We start from the raw sequence: 21,599 nt of genomic DNA, 5'->3' as shown, positions 1-21,599 counted from the left end.
GTGGCCGCCTACAGCAGCCAGTTTGGAGTAAACGACGAAACTTTTGAAAAATGCACACCTTTAGGGTTTAAAACCCAAAGGTGTGCATTTTTCAAAAGTTTCATCATTTATGGTCACCCTCACAGAGGGAGAAGAAACGTGTTCAACAGAGAAAGGTGCGAGCCTGTTGCCGAGGAGATACTGCAAATTATAAAACAATAAGCTTATTAGAAACTGTAATGTTTTATATACTTAAACGCATATTTCAATTAAAAATACATAAAAAGCCAGTGAAATTGGTCCTTTAGCATTATTTATTCCCACGAGGGAAAAGAGAAAAGGCTCGAGAGAAGCAGCAGACCCGGGTTTCTGCCTCAGATCCCAGGAGGGTGACCTGGGGGGACGGGGGGCCCAGGCATGACGCATCTTGGAGGTCTGCGTGCCAGGCAGGGCAACTGGCTGGTTTGCCTAAGAGTCCTGGGCCGGCATGAGAAGGCAGCTCTTGGTGCCAGTCAAGGAGAATTCTTGGTAGCCACGACAGCCACGATGTTCTGAAGCCGCGTCGGACTACGAGGGTGAGCATAAAAGCACGCTGCCCTGGGGGTCAAGGGGAGCAATGAAGAGGTCCAAGAGGCAGGCAGGGTGGGGCGCCTGCAAGAGCCCCCATCTTTGTCCACTTTGCAGGTCAATTTGCCACACATCTCCCTGAGAACGCACAAGCGACAACGCATGCGGGGAAGCACTGAGGAGGGAGACGTGGCCCCAAGGCCAGGAGCAGCCGGCATCAGCCTGCGCAGCGGTGCTCCCTGTCCTCCTCAGGCAGTCGGCAGCAGCCCTGCAAACTGGACCGTTCCTCTGTGCAGCTGCTGGGGATGCTCGCCAAATCTCCTTCAGAATACGATGGATCCTTGAGCCAAAGGCTGGGGATGGTCCGTGCACGTGTGCGAACCACCCCTACGCGCACTAACCAACCCTAACCCTTCTGGCTGACCCTCTCCTGTCCCGTGCTGGAGTCCAGGCAAAGCAGAAGAACGGAGGCTGCCGGGGTGGCAGGGAACAGGGCAAGTCGCCTGCCTGCCCAGAGCAGATGGGCTGGTCAGCCGTGGGCTACCCGTGGGGTTCTGCCGAGGCCGAGTCTGCAAGGCATCGTGGGGCGCCTCCTTCCCACAGGGCCAAACCGACCAGAGCGGATGGGCACCGACGCAGCAAAGCAGGGTGAACCCCGTGAGCCTTCAGGGGTTATGAGCTCAGAAAACTGGCATGCAGCCCCCTCCCTCAAGGGTGGGAGGGGGGCTTAGAAAGGGACAACTAAAAGGGCAACATTACAAGAGCCAGAGGCTTGGGTGAATCAGGACAATGCCCAGGTGAGGGTGGGCTGGCCAGGCGGAAGCGAGCAGAGGCCGTTCAAAGCCCGGCTGGTTCCTTAGCATGAAGATGGCTCCCAACCGTCTCTGGGCCTGCAAAACCGCCACCCAGCACAAAAACAGGCAGAAAAACCCTAACAGAGGGCACAAAAGTCACCTCCATGTTCCACCCAGGGAATGACACCTGTCCACAGGAGAGGGACCAATGGTCCATTTCCCCCCCACCCCAAACACACACACACACACCCCATCAAGAGGAGGCCCAGCTGCCTGCCCAAGGCAAAACTCCTGAGCACGTGGCTTGGGCGGGGCAAAGATATGTTGGGGATTTATCAGGGACACGGCAGGTACCAACAGGTGCCCAGTCCAGGTGGAAGCCTTGAAAGAGACAGGTGATCAGGTAAGGCAAGTCCAGACCCCCCCCCCCCAGCTGAGATAGGCGTGCTGGGGCTTCTCTGAGGCCCTTATCAGGGAACTGGGCAGGCAGAATCCCCAGGGAAAGCACACGGGGGGGGGGGGGGGTCAAAAGGGTGAAGCTCCCTGCTGCAAGGGGGGGGATGATCAGTACTCGGCTCCTTGGGGTTCCTCTGCCCTTGAGGAAGGGGGAGACTGGCTTTGGGTTCTGAGCAAGCTGTTCATTGCCCCCCCAAGGGGGCTACGGAATGTCAGGAGCACCCACCATGCCAGACTATGCATTCATGGGACTGCATGGGTTGGGGCAGCAGGCTGTGGAAACCAGCCAAGGTGAAAAAGTTGTCCTCCATGTTCTTCTGAGCCATCCTGACAAAGGTTTGACCATCCTCCCCCCAAACAAGCTGGCCGGCCTGCCTCCAGCCCTCACCTGTCCCCAGCCACCCTCTTGGCACTCCCTGGCAAGGACTCAGGAGGTGCGCCAGGCCCTCTTGATGCCCTTGGGGACCCAAGCAGCACGTGCCACGGAGGCCAGGCACCTCCTGGGGCTGCCTGCCCGCCTCACCCTGGAGGGCAGTGCAAGGGCAGAGCGCCCGGGAAGTGGAGTCCTGCCAGCCTCCAAGCTACAGCCTGGGGCGGACACGGGGCAGCCGGGCCTCCTCAGTCCTCCTCTCTGTCCCCGTCCTTGGCATCGGTGAAGGCAGAGCTGCTGTCAGCCCACCGGACAACCCTGCCGCGGCTGGGGACCCCGGAATCACCTCTGCTCCGCTAGGCGCGCCTGCGGTCGTGCTCCCCCGCGGAGCCGGAGGCCCTCGTACATTTGCGCCAGGGGCAGACTGGGCCAGGGGGGACCATTCCTGGAGCTCTTCGGTACCAAGGGGGGCTGCGGGCGGAGAAAACGAGAAATCCCGGGAGGCCCCGGGGGCTGCGTTGCCACGGGGGAGGGGAGGCTGGCCTGCCGCTTCCCTTTCCGCCTCTTTTCCACACAGCCCATCCCCCGTGGGGCCCGGGGTCAAACCTCCAACGTGCCCAGCCACTGTGTTCCCAATGGGGTCTTTTGCGGCCCCCCAGAAGTTCCACTCGGTGCCAAAAGCAGCCCGGCCGGCCGGCCCTCCTCCCTTCAGCAGCTGAAACTAGTTCTGCCCAGGGACCCCAAAGCCCCTCCGCGACGTCTCCAGGGCCAACGAGGGAGATTCTTCCGCGGGAAAGGCGCCCGGCTGCCCCGAGGCCGGGGTCCCTGCCGCACGCGCGGAGGAAAGCGGCGTCCGGCTCGGGGGGCTCCGCCGCCGGGGGGACGGAGCCAGGCGCGCGGGGGTCGCAGCACCCGGACCGCCCCCGCTCCCTCCTTCCCTCTCTCTCTCTCTCCCCCGCAGGCCGCAGCATGGCGCTCTTCTCCCAGTGCCTGGAGCCGGTGGGCTTCCTGCAGTCGCTGCGCGCGCTGGCCCTGGGGGTCGCGTCCCATCTGCAGGGGGCGGCCTCCGGCGAGGAGCTGGCCTTCGTGCGCAGGGAGCTGGAGCTGCTGGAGCGCGAGCTGGCCGCGGGGCCGGGGCTGCTGGAGGACGGCGCGCTGGGCGCCTGCGAGGACTGCGTGGCCGCCGCCTTCGCACAGCTGTGCCTGGCCGTGCGCGCGGCGCCGCCCGCCGCCGCCCTGGAGACGGAGCTCTTCGCGCAGGCCTGCGCGCGGGACAAGCTGGAACGCCGCCTGCTGGGCCTGTGGCGCCGCCTGCAGGGCAACGCCGTGGTCACCCTGCAGCGCCCCCTGCTGGAGCAGGCGGTGCAGCGCCACCGCCCGCGCCGCCCGCAGATGGCGCGCTTCTGCCAGAAGCTGAACGCCGTGCTGGGCGCGGGGCTGCTGGCCCTGCTCTGCCAGGCGCGGCTGGCCGGGCGCGACCCGGCCCTGCTGCTGGGCGTGTGGGACCAGCGCGTGGCCGCGCTGCACGAGCGCATGAAGGAGGCCCTGGGCCAGTGCGCCGGCTACTTCCGCGAGCAAGCCCAGGAAGACGTGGACCGGGCCGTGGGCCGGGCGGCGGCCCCCGACCTGCCGGAGCTGGCGGCCTCGGTCCTGAGGCAGCTGGAGCAGAACTACGACTGGCTGTGCTGGGCCGTGATGGCCTGGCAGGCGGAGGCGGAGGGGCCAGGGGCGGAGGGGGCAGGGGCGGAGGGGGCGGCGGGCGCCGGGGAGGTGCTGGCCCGGGGCAACTTTGTGACTGCGCGGTCCGCTGCGGGGGTCCGCCTGGTGGCCTGCTACCGAGAGAGCCCCTCTGCTCTGGACAGAGCTCGCACCAACCAGCTGATCGGCGAGCTTGAGTGGAAGCTGCCCAACCCACCCCCCGAGGTCTATGCCAGCCTGGAGGCCGAGCCGGCCCGTGCCCGCGGCTACCTTGCCCGCCGCATGCTGCAGAAGTTGGCGGAAGGCCTGGGGCCCAGCGTCACCCTCCTCGTGGTGCCAGGAAAGCTGGAGGTGAAGAGCAGCTTCCCACTGGCCGCCAGCCTGCTGCACGAGTACCACCACCGCCTGGCCTCGGGCACCGTCTGCATTTTTGGCTAAGCGCCACGAAACTGAGTGGGGCCCCGCAGCCGCGGCTCCTCCTTGCTAGCGGCTGACCAAGGGCTGTGAATAAAAGCTTGCTGCACCGAACGGATCCGCTTCAGCCCCTCCCTGTGCGCCCCTCCTGCTCCAGCTAGGTCCCCCGGAGACCGTGACAGCCTGTGCCCGGCCAGGCCTTGGCACTGCGGTGGTCCGAGTTCCACTGGTGGTGGTCTGCAGCGCTCCCTGCCCCCCACAGCACAGCATTCACACCAGCACGCAGAGGCCAGAGGTTTATTGTGGGTTGTCTTGGGGGAGATGCCCTCCTTGGGGAGGAGGCCGCTGGGGAGCCCCGGGCGGAGAGCAGCGGAAGAAGATAGCCGTGGTGCTCTGGGCTGGTGGGGGGACGGTGGCAGCGCTGAGCTGGGCCACGTCCCTGTACTGGTGGAACTCCGCTCCGATGAACAGAAACACCCCCTCAGAGGTACATATGGCGCCGTCCACGTGAGGATGAGGAAGGAGCCGGGTTGGTCCTGGGTGGCGGGGACTCTGCTGCAGGTCAATCTGCTGGAGGTGGTTTCCTGGGGGGGGCAGGACCTGGTCAGGGGCTCACCTAACCCTGGGCAACCGGATCCGGGATGCCAGAGTGGACAGGGCTGGCCACAGGCAGAACCAGGTGCCCTCGTGCTCCCCTGCCTTTCATGGCCCCCTCCCGCTGAATTCACAGGTCTCATTTATTCTCTCACTCATCGGCTTCCTTTCACAACTTCCCCGCCCTCCGGCATCCAAAAAGCAGACGGGTCTTCCTGGCCGGGGCTCGCCCTGAGCACCTCCCCTCGGGTCCAAGTACTTCCCAGGCCAGGGTGAAAGGCGTTCTTCCGGGCCAATACCCCACGGGGGCATCCCTGGTTGGGAAGCGTTTCAGTCTGCTTTTGGGCGGCATTTTCCTTCCTTTTGCAGCCCACCCGCAATAGGCCTGCCAGAGCACCTCCCCAAATCTCTGGTTTGCTCTGGAATTCCAGCGGGGGGGGCCTAGCTAGGCAAAGAAAGGACATCCTCCAGTAGGCTTGCCCTCTGAGCCCCCCTTGAGAAAAGCAACCATCCACCCCACTCCAGTTGCGCACCTTGGATGATGTACAGCTCCCAGGAGTGAGGGCAAGTGAAGGCAGCGTCTGCTCGGGACACACCCAGCTCCTCCAACAGGGGCCGGGGATAGCCCTCCAGGCGGCTGTAGCCATGGGCGGACCTATAGATCGTGACCTGGGAGCCCTGCGGGGAGGGGAGAAAGATGCCCCACTGCGCCCCCGGTAGAGCTCTGAGGCTGGCTCCCCAAGACCGCCCTGGTTGCTGCCCTGTATTTCGGTCCTGTTCCGGGACTCCCGAAGGGAAGCGCAGCTCTGCCGAGTGCCCTTCTAGCTCAGGGTCTGGCCCGCCCTCTGGCCTGGCGCAGCCGAGGGCACAGACGCACCGGGAGGGAGCCGGGACCGGCTGGGCGGGGAGAGGGGCCAGTGCCCTCGGGGGCGGCAGAGGTTTACTGAGACGGCGGACAAAGCCCCGGGCTGGAGCTTCCCTTTTCAGCTGCCCAGCCAGCAACTCCCCCTCTCGCTGGAGGAGACGCACGAGGACGCCCCTGCTGCTGCCGCTGCTGCTGCTGCTGCTGCTGTGCCCGGGAGGAGCACTGGCCTCAGGGGCTCCCTTCCAGGAGGAATCCCCGTGCGGCCGGCTTTCCTCGCTGGAACCGGGGCTGCTCTGCAGGCCGAGGCCAGGTGGCAGGTGCTGTGGCGGCGACCCACAGTTGGCCTGCCCGCCCCAGAGGGGCAGTGCCGGCCCCAGGCCTGGACCTCTGAAGGGTGCAGAAGCCCGCCCATCCTCGCGCAGCGCACCTGGATTAGGTAGAGCTTGTCCGCCCAGCTGAATGCCGCATCCACCTGCCCCTGCAGCTCCGGCCAGGTGTGGTTCAGAAGCCAGGCGTGCAGGCCGTCCCGCGCGGAGTCGACACGGAAGTACTGACCGCCTGGGTGGAGGAGAGCCGGTGGCAGCTGGAGGCCCCGCCAGCCCCCAGCTAAGGGCATGAGGACAAGGCACCTCCGCCCGTGTTCTGGAAGCAGCTGGGCCGGGCCCAGCCGTAACTCCTACCCCCTTGGGTGGAGGACTCAGGACTAGGGTTCAATAGGTGTGAGTCCAGCCCGTGTCCCGCCGCCTCCGCGACACTGCCCAATTCTGGGTCCGCAGAGCCATGCCTTCGCCCTGCCCCCCTCCCAGACGCGCAGGTCCACCTGCTTACCGCGAAAGGCATATGTCCGCCCAGAGTCGTCGGAGGAGAACGCCTGGAAAGGGCGCCCGCTGCAGGCATCGGTGATGGCCCAGAGCGTGGCGTTCTTCCACGTCTCCTTCCCGTGGCCTGCCAGGGCGCAGGGCGAGGCGGTGAAGGGAGAGGCCGCCCCGGTTCCCAGCCACGAAGCACCCGCTCCCCGCGCCGCCTCCCCCGGGGCCTCGCTTCCTCCCGGTGCCCAGGACCACGGGTTTCCTCACGTCCCCTTTCCGGCCGACTCCTCGCAGCCCAGACGCCCGTCCCGCAGCCATCTGAGCCGGTGGGGGAAGGGAAGGGGACCCACCTCTCCCAGGGCAGCGCATGAAGTAGTCTCGGGCGTCCCGCGGGTAGTGGGCCCCCACGTCGCCCCGCAGCGGATCGAAGCGCAGGAAGCGGATGCCTTGGAAGCAGTAGTAGCGCTCCAGCCAGCGCACGGCCGCCGAGCACCAGGAGACGGCCGGCCACACGCGCTGCTTCAGCGCCTTCGTCCGCAGGTCGTGGGCGAAAACCATCGGGCCTGCGGGGAAAGGGTGGGCGGCGGTCAGTGCCGCAGCGGCAGAACAGGAGCCTTCCACTGGGCGGGCCTGGAGGCTTCCCGGCCCGGAGTGCCCCGTTGTGCCCGGACCGAGAGCAAGCGAGCGAGGGAGCGAGCCCTCTTTCTCACCCTTGAAGAAGAGGACCATCTCAGATGGGCATTCCTTTGGGTGGCACTCCACTGCCGCGTCCAGGTCGGCCGGGACGCCGGGGAAGTCTTCCTTGATCGCCTTGGGGTAGCCGAGCTGCAGCCTGCCGTTGCCGTACGCCCAGACTCGATCGCCCTGCAAGGCGAGGCAAGAGCGCCGTTCCGCACAGCCTCCCCAGCCAGCCAGCTGTGCCCCCGCGACATGCGGTCTGCCTCAGCCAGCCCGCCCATTCCCCACTGTGGGGCCGGGGGACCAGCCTTCCCTCCCGGGCCCGCCTGCAGATCGCCCACACCTTGAAGAGCAAAACGTGGTCATGAAGGCGGCCTGGGTGGTCATGGTAGTGGATCCGAAGGGCGGCGTCAACAGGTCCTCGGAACTCGGGCCAGGAAGTCTCGATGGCCTCGGCATCGCCCAAGAACCCCTTCCAGACTGAAGGCCCTGCAAGGAGGCGCCCCGGACAGGAAGGCTGAGGAGGGCATTCCACCGCCGCAGCCTCCCTCGCCCGTGCCAGTTCGGACCCTCTGGGTAGCGGCGGGGCGGGCTGGCTACATTTCACAGCCGCCTGAACTGTTGGGAGGCCTCATCCCAATGGGGCCACGCTGGCTCCTGCTAACAAGGCCTGCGCTGACCTTTCCCCCCCACCCTGCTTGTGTCCTCCTGGGAGGGGAGATCACTGTTCTGGCGGAGGTCGGACCCCAGGCCCCAGTACCTTTAAAGAAGAGCATGGTGCCTGCCTCATCCAGAGTGACAGCATCGAAGCCCTCCTCATCAGCACAGTGCCTCAGTAACTCTGGGAGAAGCGGTGGAATTAGCAAAATGAGCAACCCCCCTGCCCTGCAGTGATGGCCCCTGAGCCAGAGATCCCCCAACTTGTGCTGCACAGGAGGCTCATTTCCACAGCCCCTTGTTTGCAGGGGGCTACCCCACCCTGCCAGTCTGCCCGTCCTGCTGGCCTGGAAGAATCCACTGGCTGAGGGTCAAAGTCAGGGTGGACGAAGCCCCTCTTCCCAGCACCAGGTTCTCCTGGTCTTTCTAGACCCTTCCCTTGGTGGTCCCTGCTCCCCTGTCTGAGGTGGGCCCCAGGCTTCATGGGCCAAGCGAGTCCATGGTGGGGTGCAGGGGGGTGCCCAGGGAAAATTCTGCCCTGCCCTGCCCTGCCCTGCCCTGCCCTGCCCTGCCCTGCCCTGCCCTGCCCACACAGGGCAGCCCACCCACCAGTGTTGTTGGCTGGAGGCTCCGAGCCCAGGTGATGCCAGGTGTCGACTGTCTTGTTGAGTTTGCCATTGCCACGCTGTCCGCTGCCAGAGAAATCCCCCCCATTAGCGTTTGGTTTTGCAGGGCAGCCATGCCTTGATCCCCACCCCCTGCTTCCTGCAGCAGGGCTGATACCTCTCCCAGCCCAGGAGCCAAAAGGGATCCCTGGTCAGTCTCTACTCAGACTGCCCCCCCCCACAAATCCCACCCTCAAAAGAAAGGTGAGAATGCTAAGGATGGCTGACGGCCTACTCTCTGGCCCCTCCAAAGACCTGGGCTTGCCCCCCCTCTGCACACACCACCCTCCCCTCCCCATGGGTGGCCTTCCTGGCCCTCTTCCCACAGCAACTCACAAGGGGTGGGCACACACCAGTGCCAGGGTCCAGCTAAGGCAGAGAACTGCAGGCACGCCACCCATGATGCTGCACTGCCAGTCTAGCCCCAGTGCCCGGCCTCTTATACGGGGAGGGCCTAGATGTTTCCCAACCCAGGAATGCACTCAGTGCATTGCACAAGCCGGACCACACACTTTAACCCCTTGTCCCCCATGATGGCTACTCCTCCCCTGGGGGGCAGGTACAGCCCCCCCCCCGTGACCTTCTTCCCACTCCAGGCTAAACAGCTGGGTTTGATCTGCTGCTAAGTTAAGTGCCACCCCCCAGGAGTCAGTTCCCTTCTGAGGAAAGGTGGCAATTCAGCTGCCAGTAATCCCGAGTACGCAGATGGCAAAGGTCAAGTTGAGCCCATCTCTGGCCCGGCGCCGTCCCCATGGCCAACTAAAGGAGCAGACCCAGAACTTTGGGGTCAGCAGCTGTGGGGTGAAGCTAACCCAAGCACTTGGGTCTGGCATGCCAGTTGATGGCTGAGTCCGAAGGGGCACTGCCAGCTGCGGAGGAGGAAGGACGCCGTGTCCCCGGCCTGCTCCCTTCCCCAGCCAGGCCGCCTGGCCGGGGCAAGAACCGGACGGTTGGTCGGGCTTCTGTGTACTCGGCAGGGTCAGGAATGCCCAACGTCGCCCCCCCTCCCTCTGCCTCCCTTGCTTGGCTGCCAGGCGAGCAGCTCCCCGAAAGCAGGGCAGCCAGCGCCTTCCCCTCGGAGCCTCTGGACGCTCAGTCCTTCCTGGGCCAAGGGAGGGCTGGCCGCGGGCAGCAGCAGCAGTGGCAAATGGGAGAAGGTCTAAGAGGTCCTTTCGACTGCAGGGGCAGGCTGTCCTTGCCAGGGGGTGCACGGGTCAGGGAGCCTGGGTTGTCCTGCTCCAAGTGGGGAAGAATCCAGGCCCAGGAGCAGCCCTGCGGGGCCAAAACCTTGCAAGCTTTCCCTTCGGTAGGAAATCTCCCTGAGAGAGAAGAATAAAAGGGATCCCTTAGTCGCAGGCAAAAGTGAACGTGGGTTTCGGGGCAGCTTATGGGCAGCAATCCCACATGCTGAGGCAGCTCAGGTTGGGACCTCAGAGCTGCACTGACACATGATGCTAACCGTGGGGAGACGTTGGTTTCTTTGGGGCTTAGTTGGTGGTGTGAACTGCTCCCTTTGCTGAGCTCGGGGTGCAAAGAACTGCAGTCGAGAAAGCGGGTGACCCTGGGAAGAAGCTAAGGACACCACAAACCCATAATGGTGCCCGGTTCCGATCAAGTAGAAAACAGCCTGGACCGACACGAACAATTGGAAGATTTAAAGGTCACTCGCTTTCCAGAGCTTCCCTGAGCGAGCCCTCAACAAAATGCTCCAGAAGGCACCTGCTCCATCTGTGGGAAGACACCATTTCAGAAGGGAGAGGAGGATCCGGCAGCACCAGAGCCGCTGCGTCCCCCCTCGCTGGAAGGCTGGGCAAGCTGAAGGCCCCCGCTGGCCAGTGGAGGCTGGGCCCTGGCCTCATCCATCCGCCCATCCGTCTGTCGTCCAGGGAGCTCTGGCGCCTGGGGCAGAGTCCACCCACGCGAGTGCCTCCACCCCACTTCGGGGCCCTGTTGAAAAAGACAGGAAGGGAAACTAAAGGGGGGGGTAGAAGAGACCAAAGGCAACCCTGCTCCTGCCCTCCCCCCACCCCCTCAAAAGCAGTAGATTAGAAAGGGGCTTTCCACAGGACCCACGTGGGCTCCTCCAACAGTACAAAACAACATCTCATGGTCAAGCTGCGGAGGTAACGACAGCGAATTACAGTTTGTAAACAATAATTCTATCAAGGTATTAAGCAGGGTGCCACAAGGATCAGTCCTGGGTCTTCTACTTTTCAATATCATTATTATTATTATTATTATTATTATTATTATTATTATTATTATTGGGGTTGGCCGCACAGTCAGCCAGATGTTTAGACTGGGTTTGGCATTTTTATCCACCTATCTATCCCTTCCCAAGGATTGGCAGATGTTGTGGTTTGGTGGGGTTCAAGGTATCGTCGCAGGATGGAACTTGTTCCAAGTAAAGCTGCCTTTTGCAATGGACTGACGGTGATTTTGTCAGTGCTCCATCAATGGGTGCTCCAGATGTTTTGGGACTGCACCCAAGGCGCCTATAACTACTGGGGCTATCTTTGCCTTCTTTTGCCATAGTTGTTCTACTTCCACTTGCAGGTCTTTGTATCTTGTGATTTTCTCCAGTTCGTTCTCTTCTCTTCTGCCGTCTCCAGGTACTGCAGTGTCCACTATCGGGACTTTTGTGTCTTTCTCATCCACAATTGTTAAGTCTGGGGCGTTGTGTGGAGGTGCTTGTCTGTCTGACTTCCAGAGTCCCAGAGCGCTTGAGCTTCTTCCTTCTCTATGACTTGGTCTGTGTTGTGGTCCCACCAGTTCCTGCTTGCAGATACGCCAGCGCACCACTGTTGCTACTTTGTCAAGCCGTTGCTTGTAGTCAGTCTGTGCGATCCTCTTGCAACAGCGACCAGGTGGCCCACTGTTTCCTCAGCTTCTCTGCAGAGGTGGCATTCGCTGCCTGTTGCTGCCTTCTCAATTCTGGCTTTGAATGCATCTGTCCTTAAGGCTTGGTCTTGTGCAGCCAGAATGAGACCCTCGGCCTCTTTCTTCAACTCTCCTGCTCTTAGCCATCGCCAGTTCTTGTTGTGATCTGCTTTGCCTGCTAGTTTTTTTTCCTGTGTACTGGCCATGTAATCCTTTGCCTTGCCATGTCTCTTCTATGCTTCATTTGGTCTTTCTCATAGGCCAGTTTGGTCTCTTTGGTATCCAGTAAGCCTTCGTGGTGTACTAGCTTCAGTGCATCTTTTTCACTGTCCTTCAGATATTCTTCCAATGCCCTTGTTTCTTCTTCAACTGCCTGATGTACTTGCAAGGTTCCATGCCCACCTATGCTCCTTGGTAAGTAGAGCCTGTCAACGTCGCTGTGTGGATGAAAGCCATGATTCGTTGTCATTCTTTTTTTGGTCTTCTTACCCAGTGTCAGGTTCGGTTAGCACGGGGCTTCGGGGAAGCTCGCAGCCAGACCACGCGAACTCCACCGGCGGCAGCTAGCGAGGAAAAGAGGAACTGAAAGCGCCACTAATTTATGGGCCACCTGCGCCCAGCCATACAGGAAAACCGCAGCGGAAGCTTTAACTCTACACTGATAACGGTGCGAGCCAACAATGAACGGGGCCGCAGGCAGCGAAACAAGATCGCCGCGCAGCACAGAACCCTCGGGCTTGCACGTAACGGGGAGGGGGCCAACCCAAGCCGGAGGGGACTGCCAATCAAGGACAATGGACCCTGACCGAACCTGCCATCATGGACAATCAAGAGGGATTATTGGGGGGCCGATAATCCGCAGCGGTAACGCGATCGCGGGGCGGAAAAAGCGCAGGAAGGGGGGGAATATAACGAGTGATGCAATTGTACCAAGCCAGTCCTGGCTTTGCTTGTGACTGCTACGTTACGCATGAGTAAACCTCTTTTGTGAACCACACGTGTCATGAGAGTTTCTCTGTCGAACAGGGCAAACCTTACATAAAGCCAGGACTCACCGTTAGCGCTACCTGGTACCACCGAGGAGTGTTTCCCTTTCTAATACAGGCATGACCAGCGACGAGGAATCCGTGGGTCAGCTGGAGCACGAGGAACCCGGACTCGAGGAGGGACGGTCAGAGCCACCCGGGAGCGACGGGACAGCGGCCAGGGCCGGGGACCCTCCAACGGAGCGGTGGTTGATGTACGTGAACCAAGGGCCAGACAGCTCAGGCGTCACGATGACCCGGGGTTCGGGGGCCCAGAACCACGAGCGGGACGAGAAGCTCGCCCGACTAGAGGAGAGGATCGAGCAGCACCTAGACACCGTGGAGGCGATGCTCCAGACCTTGCTACAGAGAGCGGGACCATCGGCGGTGAGCGATGGCACAAGCAACAGGGGTGGCAGCCCGGCACCCGAGCTGGCACCGCCCACGATGCCCCGGTCGGTGGACCGACAGGCGGCGGACGCCCTGAGACTTCGAGGCATCACCGGGAAGTTCTCAGGGGACCCTGAGCAGCTGCCGCACTTTTTGACGCACGTCAGGGGTTTTATGCAGAGGGGTGGTCACCTATTCGCTAGGGACGAGGATAGAGTATCCTACGTGGCCGAGCTGTTAGACGGCCAAGCGGCTAGCTGGGTGATCGGACTATACGACGCCAACGCGGCGGAACTGCGGAGTTTCCCGGACTTCATGCAGGCGCTCCGGGACAGATTCGAGGACACATTGAGCGCCAAGCGGGCTGAGGATGACATCCTGCAGTTCAGACAGCGGGACAAGTCGGTATCGGAGTACGCCCTGGAGTTCCGGAGGTTGGTAGAGAAGCTCACGGACTGGCTGGAGTCCCTGAGAGTGAAGTATTTTAAGAGGGGGCTCAATCCAGAGATCCTGGAGCGGGCACTGGGACGGGATGACCCGTCCACAGTGAAAGATTGGATCTGGCTGGCCGGAACGGCGGAATCGGCGTGGCGGCAGATTCAACAAAGCGCGAGGCGACGGGACCAGACGAGGGACCGGCCGAGGGAGAGACCCCCAGAGGAAAGGCGGAGCAGTCGGCAGTCCACCGGGGGGCGAGAGGCGACCAGAACCCTGAACCTGTGCTTCCGGTGCGGAGGCAGAGGCCACCGAGTGGCGCAGTGCCCGACGGAGCAGGAAGGAGCCTCACCACGGCCCGAAGTCAAGCCCCCGCGTCCTACTGGGAAAAGGGCCGGCGACCGACCACGGAAGAGTGCAGTGGCGGCGGTGACTGAAAAAGGACGGAGGGGGTGGTCGACCCCGGAGACGGTGTCCTCCGGAGAGGACTCGGAGCCGGCGGGAAACGAGGCACGCTCGCACTGAACGGCGTCCCAGTGCAAGCAGGGGAACCGAGGCGCGCGGACCCAATCGGGGATGAGGACTGCCCTCCGTTCCGGGTGAGGATACACATCCGGGGGGTGAGATCCGGAGGGGAGGCACAGCTGCGGGCGCTGCTGGATTCAGGCTGCACCCACTGCTTGATGCACCCAGCTGTGGTCTCAGGACTCGGACTACAGCTGAGGCGCCTCCGGGAGCCAATTGCATTCAGCCAGCTAGATGGCTCACTGGCGGGGGGGGGGCCAGCTCAGTATTACACCGAGCCGGTCCAGATGACGATCGGGAGCCACCGAGAAGAACTAAGATTTGTGGTGGTCCCGGTGGCCGACTACGCGGTGGTGCTCGGCTTGGCGTGGCTGCGGCGACGGAACCCACGGGTCGACTGGACGGCGGAGGCAGTGCGATTCGGGGTCGACAGGCCGGCGGAGTGCGAGAGCAGAGGGGACCGGGCCGTGGCGTCGGACGTGACCGCAACCACAGACGGGCAAGTGGAGAATCCGAGGCACAGGGAGGCGAGACGAGAGCAGACGGAGCCCGAGACCCGGGCGGCAACAGCAGCAACAGCAGTGCCGGAACCCCGGAGACTCGCAACGATCCCGAGGCGTGGGGAGGCAGCGGCGACTGGCGGAACAACTGCAAAACGAGAGACAGAGTCCGGGGAACTCACGACGAGCGGCAGAATCCCGAGGCAATATCGAGACCTGGCGGCGGCGTTCGGGGAGAAGGAGTCCGACCAGCTCCCTCCACACCGACCCAGTGATTGCGCCATCGAGTTAGAGCCAGGGGCAACGCTGCCCAAACTGAAAATGTACTCTCTGTCAATGAGGGAGATGGGGGCTCTGCGGGAGTTCATAGACAAGAACCTAGCGCAGGGATTCATCCAACCCGCGAAGTCACCATTAGCGGCCCCAGTACTATTCCAGGAGAAGAAGGATGGCTCGCTCCGGATGTGCGTGGACTACCGGGGGCTGAACGCAATCAGCACCGAGTACAAATACCCCCTCCCCCTGATGAAGGACTTAATGTCGCACCTATCAAAGGGGAGGGTGTTCACAAAACTGGACTTGCGCGAAGCTTACTTTAGGGTCAGGATCCGCGCAAAAGATGAGTGGAAAACGGCGTTCAACATGCCGCTCGGAAGCTACCAGTTTTCCGTGATGCCGTTCGGATTAAAAGGGGCCCCGGGGGTGTTTATGCAGCTAATAAACGAGGTGCTGCACGACCTACTCTACCGGGGCGTCCTGGTCTACCTGGACGACATCCTCATCTACACCGAAACCCTGGCGGAACACGTGAGCCTGGTGCGCACGGTGCTCCAGAGACTGCTGAAGGCGCAGCTGTACGCGAAGCTATCAAAATGCGAGTTTCATCGGGAGCAGCTGGACTACCTCGGCTACCGGATATCCAGTCGGGGAATTGAGATGGACCCGGCGAAAGTAAAGGATGTTCTGGGCTGGGAAGTGCCGCGAACCCGGAGGCAACTTCAAAGCTTCTTGGGGTTTGCGAACTTCTACAGACAGTTTATCCCGAACTTCACCCAAATCGCCCTTCCCCTAACAGACTTGCTAAAAACCAAGGGCACTGGAAAACCCCCCAAGCCCAGCATGACACTTGCGTGGACTGCAGAATGCCAGGGGGCATTTGAGGAGCTAAAACGGCGGTTCACAGCGGAGCCGATCCTGCGCCATCCCAACCCAGATCGGCGGTTTATCATACAAGTAGATGCGTCAGACGTGGCAACGGGGGCGGTCCTGCTCCAGCCCAGCCCGGAGGGGGCCATCCACCCATGCACCTACGCCTCCCGCAAATTCACAGAGACAGAGAGAAGGTGGATGGTGTGGGAGAAAGAGGTGTACGCCGTCAAGTGGGCGCTAGCCACGTGGAGGCATCTATTGGAGGGGGCAGCTGAACCATTCGAGGTGTGGACGGACCACAAGAACCTCGAGGCCCTGAAGGCCCCGCGTAAGCTATCCCCCAAACAGGCGCGGTGGTCCCAATACTTCGGGAGGTTCAGGTTCACCCTAAAACACATCCCCGGGAAGCGCAACTTCCTAGCAGACGGGTTATCTCGCATGCCCCAGCACGCCAGCCTACGAGAGGAGATCGTGGACTCCATCATCCCTGCCAGCAGGCTGGCTGCAAAGGCGGTGACCCGGAGCCAGACCAAGGGGGAGCGACGGGACGCGGCGCCTGAGGTAAAGCAAGGGTTTGCGGAGGCGGCGGAGTGGGACGCTTGGCTCAAGCAAAACCGAGAAGCGCTAACCAGCCAAGAGGGTTTGTGGTGGCACGAAGGGAAGTTGTACGTGCCCGAGGGGTGCCGACGGGAGGTCATGGAAAGAGCCCACGACAGCCGGAACGCGGGGCATTACGGCTTTGTGAAGACGCTCCACTTAATTCGGCGGCAGTTCTGGTGGCCAACGCTCCGGAAGGACGTGGAGGCATACTCGGGGGGTTGCCCGGTGTGCGCGACGGCGAAAGGGGCCAAAGGCAAGCCTAGGGGGTTACTCCAGTCGGTAGCGGAGCCCGACGGCCCATGGCAAGAGATCGCCATGGACTTCATAGTAGAGCTCCCAGAGAGTAAGGGGAAGACCGCCATTTGGGTGGTTACAGACTTATTCTCCAAACAAGCGCACTTTGTAGCGTGCCGGCGAGTCCCCACGGCAGAGAGGTTGGCGAGGCTGTTCGTGCAACATATTTACCGGCTGCACGGTGCGCCCTGATGGGTCGTCAGCGATCGGGGTGGCAACTTCATTGCGCGGTTCTGGAGGGAGTTCCTGAAGCGGGTGGGGACGAAGCAAGCCCTTTCCTCCGCGGCGCATCCGCAGATGGACAGAGCCACAGAACGCCTGAACGGGGGGCTCGAACAGTACCTGCGCTGCTACGTGGGACACCAACAGGACGATTGGGCGGAGCTACTGCCATTCGCGGAAGTAGCATACAATAACGCCGTCCACAAGAGTACCGGCTTCTCTCCATTCAAAGTAGCCACCGGGAGAGACTTCATCCCCATGCCGGAGTTGCCTCAGCTGGAATCCCAAATCAACTCCCTGGACGCCTGGTTCGCCCAAATCGACGCCACCCGGCGAGCGGCGCACGCGGCATTGCAAAGAGCCAAAGCCGATTACAAAAAACACGCGGACCGCAAGAGACTCCCCGAGGGGCAGTGGAAAGTGGGGGACCAGGTGTATTTGTCAAGCAAAAACCTAAAGACGCACCAGACATCGAAAAAACTCAGCCCGAGGTTTGTGGGGCCGTTCCCCATCGCAGAGGTCATCAATCCAGTAACCGTCAGGCTGACACTCCCGAAAAGCCTCGGGAAGATCCACCCGGTGTTCCACTGCAGCCTGCTAAAGCTGCACCAGCCGGGGAACACCTGGCACAAGGCAGAGGGGGTGCCACCACCCATCATGGTCGGTGGGGAGCAGCATTTCGAGATCAACCAGATACTGGACGCCAGGAGGCACAAGGGGCAGGTCCAGCTCCTAGTGCAATGGAAACATTTTCCCAAGTCCCACAGCGAATGGGTAAGCAAAATCCACATAAGAGTGCCGGACCTAGTGCAGGGCTTTTACAATAAATACCCCGGGAAACCGAAATAAAGTCGGGGGGGGAGTTGTCTTCAGGGGGGCGGTATGTCAGGTTCGGTCAGCACGGGGCTTCGGGGAAGCTCGCAGCCAGACCACACGAACTCCACCGATGGCAGCTAGCGAGGAAAAGAGGAACTGAAAGCGCCGCTAATTAATGGGCCACCTGCGCCCAGCCAAACAGGAAAACCGCAGCGGAAGCTTTAACTATACACTGATAACGGCACGAGCCAACAATGAACGGGGCCGCAGGCAGCGAAACAAGATCGCCGCGCAGCACAGAACCCTCGGGCTTGCACGTAATGGGGAGGGGGCCAACCCAAGCCGGAGGGGACTGCCAATCAAGGACAATGGACCCTGACCGAACCTGCCATCATGGACAATCAAGAGGGATTATTGGGGGGCCGATAATCCGCAGCGGTAACGCGATCGCAGGGCGGAAAAAGCGCGGGAAGGGGGGAATATAACGAGTGATGCAATTGTACCAAGCCAGTCCTGGCTTTGCTTGTGACTGCTACGTTACGCATGAGTAAACCTCTTTTGTGAACCACACGTGTCACGAGAGTTTCTCTGTCGAACGGGGCAAACCTTACACCCAGGGCTTCTAGTTCTGCTTGAGTCCAATCCACTATTCCAGCTGTGTATCTAATGCCTGGAATTGCCCAGGTGTTAATGGCCTTGATGGTATTTCCTCCACTGACTTTCGACTTTAAGATCTTCTTCACTCTCATGATATATTCACTACTAACCTTCTTCTTGACTTCAGTGTGCTTGATGTTGTCAGCCTGAAGGATGCCCAGGTATTTGTAGTGATCTTCCTCATCCATACTCCTGATGTTATTTCCATGGGGCATCTTGAGTCCTTCAGTTTTCACTATTTTCCCCCTGTTGATGGTAAGGGTGGCACATTTGTCCAGTCCAAACTCCATTGCAATATCTTGGCTGTATATCTGGACAATGTTGAGCAGCAATTCCATTTCAGATGGTGTTTCTTCATACAGCTTCAGATGGTCCATGTAAAGGAGGTGGGATAACCTGACAGATGTCTTTGATGTTTGACATCCATGGCCAGACTTGTTCAGTATTTTTGACAGAGGAACCATTGCAACGGCAAACGGTAGTGGTGATAGTGAATCTCCTTGAAAGATTCCTCTCTTGATATTAACTTCTCCCAGTCTATCACCATTGACCAGCAACTGGGTCTTCTATTGTGCCACTGATCTTTGCACAAAGCTTCTGATGTTTCTACTGACTCCTGCTATTTCTAGGCACTTGATTACCCAGTCATGTGGCAGGGAGTCGAATGCCTTCTTGTAATCAGTCCAAGCTACATTCAAGTTGGTCTTCCTTCTCTTACAGTTTTCCAAAATCCTCTTGTCAGTTAGGAGCTGATCTTTTGTCCCTCTGCTCTTTGGGCGGTTTCCTTTCTGCTCAGATAGAAAGAGCTTGTTTTCAACTAGGTGCTGTTGGACTGCATCAGCTATCACACCAATTGGCAATTTGAAAGTTGTTGGTAAGCAGGTAATTGGCCTGTAGTTGCCTGGTGCTGCCCCTTTTGCTGGATCTTTCATTATCAGGTAGGCTTTGCCAGGTGTTAACCAATCTTCGGTTTCACCTCCTTGCAGTGTCTTGTTAAACTGCTTGGCAATGAGTGGGTGCAGAGCAGCCAGATGTTTCAACCAAAAACCATGCAGTTCATCTTCACCTGGTGCTGCCCAGTTCTTGATCTTCCTTGCCCTTTTCTCCACCATTTCTGCTGTTATTACAAGTCCTTTCATTTCAGCTTCTTTTTTATTCTTATCTACCCCCTTTTATCCAAGCTGCATTCTTGTTGCATTTCTTTGGGTTGTCCCATAGATGTGCCCAGAACTGCACTGTTTCTTCTTTGTCAATTGAAGCTTCTTATCTGCTGATCTTTTTGGCTGTGGCTGTTATTTGCTGCTTTATTATTTTCAGTGCTTCCTTGATGTTCCTTGTTTCTTGATCAGGTAGTCTTTGCTCTTCTTGTTCTTCAGCTTCTTTTCGTTCATCTATTCTAGCCTGTTTGCATCTGATCTTAGCATGCTGATCTTATTTTCCAACCTGATCTTCCGTTTTGGTGGTGTACTGTTTGGCTTTTTCCTTGTCTGTTGATTCTGCATCCAAGGCATTCAGTTATAACTGCAGCCATGCTGTATAGTGGTTGGTTTGTTTCTTGCAGTGAGCTGGTGCTTATACTTCAGGAAAGGTGTGAAATGCTGGCTATGCCAGAAGGCCTGGGGGGGCCGGACGCGGGCTCACATCAGTGGAGGTGGCTTGTGGGGTAATTGATTTTGCTCCCCCCCCCCATCATCTTGAATGTTCTTAGTATTTAGGTGTAGGGTTTGTTTTTACAGTTGATTTTTAATGTATTAATTAATTTAATTATCTATGGAGTATTTTTAATTGTTTACGGGTTTTTGATCTTAATTGTGAGCCGCCCAGAGTCACCCATTGGGGGAGATGGGTGGCATACAAATTTAATAATAAATAAATACATACATACATACATACATACTTGATATTCCGGTACTGGCATCGTTTAATACTTGCGTGAGCTATTTTTTGTGGCAAGCTTCAATGCAGGCAACCATATTCTGTTCTTTTTGTGCTGTTCTAGATGCTCAGTTATTCTTTGTTTCAATTCTTCTTGTTTTTTAGTTAGAGGGCTTTGTTTTTTCTGAGGAGAAGGCTCTACTGTCTGAACTACTTCTGGCAAGGCTTCGATTTCTTTGCCCTGGGTAGACCTTCCAATTCTACTTCAGTGAATACTTTATTTTGTGTTATAAATCATCATTGATTTGCTAGCCTGTTATTTCTGATTCTGGATGTTGTTCTTTCCAGAAGTGGTGCATTCTTTTCAGATATCCTCTTCTTGTTGGGCTTGATTTGTAATAGCAAGTCATTATTTCTTTGTTTTCAGACTTTGTATAGTTGCAACAGGTAAACAACTTTTCTTCCAGTAGTCCTGCAGCTGCTGGCCCTGGTTGCTCAGCCAAGAGTCCTGAGTCCTGTAGCCCACTTCTCACCAGATGTCCAGGAACTAGGACACCTAGCATGGTCCTTGCTGACCCGGGCGACAACCGCTCTGGTATGGGTTTCTGTAAATTACATCTCACTACATTATTATTATTTTCAATATCACTATTAATGACTTGAAGGAAACTGTAGAAGGCATCATCAAATCTGCAGAGGATACCCACCTGGATGGAATAGCTAATACCCTAAAAGACAGAAAAAAAATGAGTTGAAAGCGATAGAATGAAATTTGACAGTAACAGGTGCAATGTTCTTCTTCACTTAGAAAACAAAAGTCCAATACAGAAATCTAGGATGGGGTATATCTGGCTCGAAAATAATAGTTGTGCAGAAGAATCTGCAGAAAAGACAAATGCAGTTTTATGTAGCTTCAACAGAAGTATGCTTTCTAAACCATATCCAGTAATAATTATACTCCATTTCGCTTTGGCAGTGGTCAACAATGAATGCGTGAGTGCCGGGCCAAACCTACTCACTAGTGATATCTGTTTTCTCCACACCATGCCAACTTTATGCACACAGGTTTTGCTGAACCATATTATGTTTTTACTTTAAAACTCCGTACAAGTCCAGCACTCTGATTTCTTGACCACCGGGATAGCCTTCTTCACCTTTTCTGGTTCTACATCATCCACCCTTTGAGGCATGCGCATACAATTCTGAGCGTGGCTGCTCTGGCGCTTCTTGCTTCTTTAAAGCAGCTGCTCGGGGTGGGGGGATAGATCCCAGGGTCACCCTCCGTTGCAGTGCTGGGGATTTTCCTAGGGGCAATGTTGCTCCATAAGCACATCTATGCTTATGCAGCGTAGCGTATGTCCTACACAGCCATCAACAGACCAGTTCAGTCCTCAACGTCAAGACACATCTGGGTGCTGATTGCAGTTCAGGTCATGGATTGTTGGTGCTGAGATCAGAGCCAAATTAGGCACCATCAAAAAGACAGCACCACCAAAGAAGTTTGACATCACCAAAATCCCTTCCACGTATGCAATTGAGATGAAAAATAGATTTGAACTGCTGGACACTGCTGAGAAGATGCCCGACGAACTGTGGCAGGAAATTAAACTGACCATCATTGGAACAGCAGTTGAACACATGCCGTACAAGGAGGCAGGGAAAAAGTGCAGGCGCCTCTCAGATGA

General features: G+C 58.7%; 2 protein-coding genes across 3 annotated transcripts; one reads left to right on the top strand and one right to left on the bottom strand.

Annotated features, from left to right (window-relative positions):
* Positions 1–429: 429 nt before the first annotated feature.
* Positions 430–4,392, top strand: LOC148216009 (uncharacterized). Its single transcript, XM_088140347.1, has 2 exons — positions 430–1,743; positions 3,128–4,392. The coding sequence occupies exon 2, from the start codon at positions 3,136–3,138 to the stop codon at positions 4,300–4,302; it is 1,167 nt and encodes a 388-aa protein (XP_087996473.1). The 5' UTR covers positions 430–1,743; positions 3,128–3,135; the 3' UTR covers positions 4,303–4,392.
* A 169-nt stretch (positions 4,393–4,561) lies between these two features.
* HPX (hemopexin) lies at positions 4,562–11,385 on the bottom strand. Of its 2 annotated transcripts, none has more exons than XM_088140345.1 (10): positions 10,266–11,385; positions 8,491–8,573; positions 7,985–8,065; positions 7,568–7,713; positions 7,257–7,410; positions 6,897–7,109; positions 6,566–6,682; positions 6,165–6,295; positions 5,406–5,550; positions 4,562–4,862 (listed from the first exon to the last, which is right to left on the bottom strand). In XM_088140345.1, exons 1-10 carry the CDS (start codon positions 10,415–10,417, stop codon positions 4,576–4,578), a joined length of 1,509 nt encoding a protein of 502 aa, XP_087996471.1. In that variant the 5' UTR covers positions 10,418–11,385; the 3' UTR covers positions 4,562–4,575. The 2 variants fall into 2 exon arrangements, with proteins under 2 accessions (XP_087996471.1, XP_087996472.1); XM_088140346.1 differs by lacking the exon at positions 10,266–11,385 and adding an exon at positions 8,883–8,993.
* Positions 11,386–21,599: the final 10,214 nt, after the last annotated feature.

Source organism: Python bivittatus, unplaced genomic scaffold, assembly GCF_059951505.1.
Source record: "Python bivittatus isolate LINGU-HERP-01145 unplaced genomic scaffold, Pbiv_v1 ctg000340_np1212, whole genome shotgun sequence".
Classification (NCBI taxonomy): Eukaryota; Metazoa; Chordata; class Lepidosauria; order Squamata; family Pythonidae; genus Python; species Python bivittatus.
Note: the sequence above shows the minus strand (reverse complement) of the source record. Positions and strands in the feature narration are given on the sequence as shown.

Excerpts from the sequence above, each read along its gene's own strand:
- HPX (XM_088140345.1), bottom strand. The coding sequence starts at position 10,417 with ATGGGCGGATGGATGAGGCCAGGGCCCAGCCTCCACTGGCCAGCGGGG. Across the intron at positions 5,551-6,164 it reads ACAAGCTCTACCTAATCCAG|GGCTCCCAGGTCACGATCTA; the intron begins GTGCGCTGCGCG and ends CCCTCCCCGCAG. Across the intron at positions 4,863-5,405 it reads GGAGCTGTACATCATCCAAG|GAAACCACCTCCAGCAGATT; the intron begins GTGCGCAACTGG and ends TGCCCCCCCCAG.
- LOC148216009 (XM_088140347.1), top strand. The coding sequence starts at position 3,136 with ATGGCGCTCTTCTCCCAGTGCCTGGAGCCGGTGGGCTTCCTGCAGTCG.